General features: G+C 37.6%; 2 protein-coding genes across 2 annotated transcripts; both read right to left on the bottom strand.

The window, feature by feature from the left end:
• Positions 1-423: 423 nt before the first annotated feature.
• Positions 424-1,788, bottom strand: LOC147856782 (heavy metal-associated isoprenylated plant protein 24-like). The gene is made up of 3 exons (XM_087328924.1): positions 1,653-1,788; positions 1,294-1,375; positions 424-900 (listed from the first exon to the last, which is right to left on the bottom strand). The coding sequence occupies exons 1-3, from the start codon at positions 1,680-1,682 to the stop codon at positions 644-646; spliced, it is 369 nt and encodes a 122-aa protein (XP_087185050.1). The 5' UTR covers positions 1,683-1,788; the 3' UTR covers positions 424-643.
• Positions 1,789-2,828: 1,040 nt separating this feature from the next.
• LOC147856781 (pentatricopeptide repeat-containing protein At3g09040, mitochondrial-like) lies at positions 2,829-6,036 on the bottom strand. Its single transcript, XM_087328807.1, has one exon. It carries the CDS (start codon positions 5,726-5,728, stop codon positions 3,716-3,718), a length of 2,013 nt encoding a protein of 670 aa, XP_087184933.1. The 5' UTR covers positions 5,729-6,036; the 3' UTR covers positions 2,829-3,715.
• Between the last annotated feature and the right edge of the window lie 344 nt (positions 6,037-6,380).

The raw sequence follows: 6,380 nt of genomic DNA, 5'->3' as shown, positions 1-6,380 counted from the left end.
ACATGTGTATAAATATCTTCTTCTCTAGATTTTTTATTGAAAGCGATGAAAAGATGGGGTTATAATCCTTAGCCTTTGGGAAATCAATAGGGACGAAAAAAATATGGTGCCTGCCAAACTTCCCGTAAAGGACAAGTTAAAGGAAAAAGAGGCGCTTCTCGAACATGTGATATGAGGGCACTATGACACATTGATATATACACATATAATTCTAAATTGGAAGCAATTTCAATACGTCAATGTAAACTTTAAGGTCTTAGAGTATTTTGTGTCCCCAAAAGTTACACATGAGAGAATCATTCATGAGCATACATACAAAGTTTTGAATAGATAAGAAAAGAACATAAAGCTTTAGTCATTTAACAAAAGAGGCATTTGAATAGATGACAACTCTAGGTATTGAACATTGCGTATCAATGCATATCCCAAAAGAAATGGTAAATCATGAAGATAAAGAAATGGGATAGATGGATATGATATATATATTATTAACATCCATGGGGGGGCAAATATGATCTATGAGAGCCCATGTTGATGTGAACTCTTGTGTGCCCAAACATGTCAGGTCGATAACTGAGGCTACACAATTGAGTCAAGAGGTAAGGCTCCCCTCCATGTGTAGCATTGATCTATACTAGAATGGCTACATGATGGTGCATGAATTGGGGTTGTCGTCACTGAACATGTTAGTGGTACGTGAGAAGGAATTGCGTATGGAAGAGGAGTCGAAACGCCACAAGCTACTACGGGTTCTAGTGGGCTCGGAGAGATCGCTCTCTATCCAAAGCTCCACGGAGTAGCCGGACTTCTGCTCGAGCTTGCGTGCAACTTTCTTCGGGTCCACATGACCTGTCACAGTCACTTTCTGGAGCTCCTCATCCACCTCATAATCATCGACGCCTTAAGTGACCATTAAAACACACACACACAAACCAAAAGGAAAATTAACCCTTCCATCACTTGTAGCAATGGGCCCGGTTCGGTTCGGTTCGGTTCGGTTTCTTTTGCCTTGAAACCGGACCGAACTGAACCGAACCATTTATATATAAAACAAAAACGAAACCAAACCGCTGTTTAATCAAATCTCTAAGGCCATTTAAACCAAACCATTTATGCAGGAATTTTAGTGTACCCCAAGGCTATATGACTACAAATTTTCATTAGTAATGAGGAAATGGTATTGTTCTTGTTATTTATCGCTAGCTTTTCTCAAATTTACAATTATAGGCTTCAAGAGATCCATCACTATGTTCTCTCTTTGAACACTCTCAAACACAACACACACTCACTCACTGTCCATGTCTTGTAAAATCTTGGTGACCTTCTTCCCTGATTTCTTTCCTTTCATGCGCACCTTTAAGATGACTGTCTGATACTGCATCTCATCTCCAAGAAAAACATCAAAGTCATTAGTTCAAATCCAATGCATAACCCTCATTTATATGTACACAATATGTATGCAATGCATTTTATCCTCACCATGCCATCATGGGCTACTCCCTTCCTTCATTTTTTTTATTGGGTTATACAGCCCTGCTCATTAAATAGTTGCAGTTTGTAGATCTAGTGGTAGCTTCATTCCTAACATTGATAGAAGAAACTAGCTCTAAACATAACAGAAATTTATGTAGATCTAGTCATAGTTTACTTACATCTGGAGGTGGTTTACTTCCACACCACATTTTGGGCACAAAATCTTTTCTTACTTGGAGTTTGATTTAGATATTTTCTCCTCTCTTCTCTTTTCTGTCTATGTATTATGAACAAGAAGAAGAAGAAGAAGAAGAAGAAGAAGCTCTTGTGGCTCTAGAGATTAGTGTGAAACCGCCCAACAAAATATGAAGTTCCTTTGAAAACAAAAGAACAATACAAAAGGATATGATACTCGTATGTCACTTGCGACAATGACCGAGGATGATTCCATAATATCCCCCTAGACAAACAAAAAGTAAAGGGTCCGAGTATTACACTATCTCTACATTTATATTATAATTTATAAATACACTTGCCCTGCTCCCAACCTTTGTAAATGCAATTTGGACATCTGCATTGTGTGGCAAATTGTCATTGGTTGCTTGACATGTGGCACGAAACAACTACAACTTCGTTCTAATTCTAAATACATGTGGAAGTCATTTGATTGGTCATCGGAACTTGTGATGCATTGTAAAACCATGTTGATGTGGCACAAAGTTCATTGAAACTTGTGAAGGCATACATATGTATAAAAAACATGTTGTAGCATCATCATCAATTGTGAGGCATTGTAAAGCTTCTTGTCCAATTTATTTACTTTCAGTATCAATATCAGCAAAGAGACTATTGGAGTCAAACTTTGGAAAGGAATCTGGCATTGTTAAGAAATACAATACATGCCAATTAGTCTTGACATGTAAGTAAATAGTCGCACATGTTCACATCTTTCTTTGCCTTGTTGTTCAACATCTTTTCAGTGTTCAATATGTGGGAATGTTATCTAATGAATATAAATCGTTCCTAAGCTGAAGCCCGTATCAATCGTACCATCTTGAACTTAATCTACTAGATAATTTGAGTTGTCAAGTCATGCAAAAATTTTAAATTATCATGTATCTATGAGTATCTCCTCATGCATAGGGATATCATGCACACATTTTCCTTTCTCGTATCACCAAATACTTTTGCATATGGGGGGTGAGCACATGTGCAACTTCAAAGGCAGCCCATTCACAATCTAGAATGTGTTATTGTCAATGACAGAAACCAAATTCTTAATCTAGAATGCATAAATGTTGATGACAAAATCTGAATTTACAATAACAACCATAAGGATGTTGTTTATCAAAATAAAAGCAGATGTGGTTAAGAGAATGGAGCAAAAAGGCTATACCTCTCAATGTGAGGTGTTGTGCCTAAATGAAGGCAACGAGGATAGTTTGAGATTATTGATTTAGAGACTTCCATCATTTATGTACATAGTGCTTCACATTTCATATTTTGGCCATTTAATTTCTACGGGGACGTTGTTTGACATCTATACACACTAAACTGAACCAAATTGTGGAAGATAGCATTTGAAGACACAAATAATTTGGACATATGACCATCACACTTTATTGATGTGGGGGTTCAATCCATGATCGTAGGAATGTTGCGGTTAAGTGGCATTACCTCGCGTGTAATTTGTAAATATCATTAAACATCAGCTGACATGCGGGGCATGATAGTCCCCGCATTGACATTGCCATTGTCAGGGTATATCTTTCTTAAATTTGCTCACATTCACATATTATGAGATAAGGAATCCATAAAAGGAGAAAATGGATTGAAACAAAAGGTCAAAACAGGGAGAATTGTATCAATTAGATCGTAGTATCTTCTTACTTAAATCACATGATCAAATGGAAACTTCTGTATTCTATGGTGGCACTTTTGGTTCACCATCAAGTATATTAATTACACTTAAAGAGTATCTAGAATGTACTCTATTTCTTGACAGTGCAAGAATCCTTTCCAAAGTCAAATTCGGATTGTTTATCTGATCAATGATGATTCGCCATAGCATCATTATTGACACAATATAAATGAATCTAATGTTGATCTCTACATCCATGGAATCAATACCTTGGAGAGAGACCATTGATCATCTTGCATAAGTATTCTTCATTAACCTAACACTTTATTCAATGTTGCAGATAAAAAAACTGGGACATCATGCCTTCATTCAAACTTTTTTTCATGCCAGTCCTCGATAGCCTTTTGCATCGTCTCGCATACCAGATGCCGCATAAATATTAGACATAGATACATAAGCTTCAACATTACTATGGTCAAGCTCTAGTGCATACTCAAAGGCCAGTCTACCAACAGCCACATTTCCCCACTTTTGGCTTGCACCAATCAAAATATCCCAAACGGGAAGGTAACTCAAACATGGTAGCTTTTTCGCTATCACTATCGCCTCAACTAAGCACCCGGCACGAGCCAAAAGATCAACCATACAAGCATAGTGCTCTATGGTTGGTATAATATCATATTTTTTACTCATATTTTCAAAGTACTTTACACCCTCATCCAACAGACCTGAGTGGCTAAATGCACTCAGGAGAGAAAGGCAGATTGTTGTAGTTGGTGAAAAACCATCCTTTTGCATTTCTTGGAAACAATTCAGAGCTTCCTCCGCATGTCCATGTTGAGCATATCCAGCAAGTAATGAGGACCAAGAGACTACATCCCGGAATGGTAGCCCATCAAACACTTCTTGTGCTTTTAGCAAGGCACCACATTTGGCATACATATCAATCAAGCCATTGCTAAGCACTATATCACTTCCGAGCAATCTTTTATGAATGATCTCGTCATGAATTTTTTTGCCCTTCCCTAATATCCCTAAGTTTCCACAAGCCTTGAGGACACAAGACAAAGTGACTTCATTTGGAGTGATGCCATCAGTTTCCTGCATCTGTTTGAAACAATTGAGAGCTGACTCGGCTTTTCCATGTTGGGTATACCCGATTATCAGTGTCGACCAGGAGACAACATTCCGAATACAAAGCTCATGAAGAACTTGTTGCGCTTTCTCCAATAAACCACATTTGGCATACATATCTATCAAAGCATTCCCCAGGGCAATATTTCCTCTTAGCATTCCCTTGGAGACAACCTCGCCATGAATTTGTTTTGCTTTATCAAATGCACTTGTCATGTTACAAGCCTTCAATATGCAAATGAAGGTGATAGCATCCGGAGAGATGCCTTCTCTTTGCATCTGGTGAAATGAATCAAGTGCTTCTTCACCTAAACCTTGTTGGACATACCCTGTGATTAAAGTATTCCAAGTGACTACATTACGCAAAAGAATCTCATGAACAAGAACTCGTTGAGCTTTCTTGAGTTCACCACATTTTGCATACATATCTATCAAGGCATTGCCAATCTCAGTACCTCTATTAAGCATACCCTTGTCAATAATCTCATCATGGATTTTCTTGCCTTTAACAAGCGATCTTATACATCCACAAGCCTTCAACGCACAAGTAAATGTGATAACATCTGGACGTAGACCCTCACATTGCATATGTTCAAAGCATTCTAATGCTTCCTCCCCTTGTCCATGCTGAGCATATCCCACAATCAACGCATTCCAAGAGACTGTGTCTCGAATAGTCATATTATCAAGAACATGCCATGCTTTTGTAAACATGCCACATTTCACATACATATCAACCAATGCATTGCTGAGAATGGTGTCTTTCTCAAACAAACCCTTGTGAACAACCTCCTCGTGAACTTGTATGCCTTTCTCAATATCCCTAACACTACCACATGCTTTCAAGATGTAAGTGAAGGTGATCGCATTCGGAAAGATACCGTCATCACTCTGCATTAGAGTGAAACAATTGAATGCAGACTGAAACAACCCTTGATGTATATATCCTGAAATAAGTGAATTCCAAGTGACAACATTCCGAATAGGAAGCTCTTGAAAAACTTGTTCAGCTTTTAGCATTGCACCACATCTCACATACATATTCACAACACTGTTTCCAACATAAGAGCTCTTCTCAAGTAACTTCTTTTTTATAACCATAGCATGTATTTTAATACCTTCATGTAGATCTTTCTTAGATGCACAAGACTTTAGTAAAGCCACACAAGACGAACTCTCCTTATCTCTATGAATGCCAGAAGAACTATACGCATGTTTTTTCTTTCTGACACAAGAATTCTCATACAATCTTGAGAGCATGGATCCAATTCTCTGGGCGGGAAAAATCTAATCTTTTTCTCTCAGAACATTACGAAGTATCCACATGTGTCACGGTGGTCTCTCTCTCATATTGCTCACCTGGTATTCATCTGATGATCTTTTTGTGGTCTGCGAAGAGAATAAGAAACAGGAATCCATATCTCGGGAGCAAAGACATGAACCTATCATCATCACCATCACCATCACCATCATATTCTTCTTCTTGTGAAGAGCAGAGCAACTCTCGCCATGGAATGAATAAGCAAATGCATGTTTCAGAAATAGTCTCAACTGTTGTGATAAATTACGAAATTAGCCCTATACTTCTTATAGTTACAAAAACAAAACCTCTTCATCGAAGCCTCACTTGTAAGTTGTATCCAACAATCGGCAACGGTTCGGTTCGGTTCGGTTCGGTTTGAGAGGGTCAAACCGAACCGTTTAAAAATTTTGAAACCTTAACGGAACCGTTAAACCGCGGTTTTGTGGTTCGGTTTTGGTTTTCAACTTAGGTCAAATTTTAATTTTTAAATTTAAAATATTCCATTTTTTAAAATTTTTAAAGATGTTCCTAAAATGTGAGAATAAGGTCTAAAAATGAAAAGATCGTTTAAAAACATTTTTTTAAATTTTTTTAAAAATAAAATAATTA

The sequence above is a fragment of the Azolla caroliniana genome, unplaced genomic scaffold (genome assembly GCF_043228905.1).
Source record: "Azolla caroliniana isolate FFs.n. ecotype wild unplaced genomic scaffold, voAzoCaro1.0.p SCAF_12, whole genome shotgun sequence".
In the NCBI taxonomy this organism is placed as follows: Eukaryota; Viridiplantae; Streptophyta; class Polypodiopsida; order Salviniales; family Salviniaceae; genus Azolla; species Azolla caroliniana.
The sequence above is the reverse complement of the archived record's forward strand: the minus strand, read 5'-3'. Positions and strand labels throughout refer to the sequence as shown.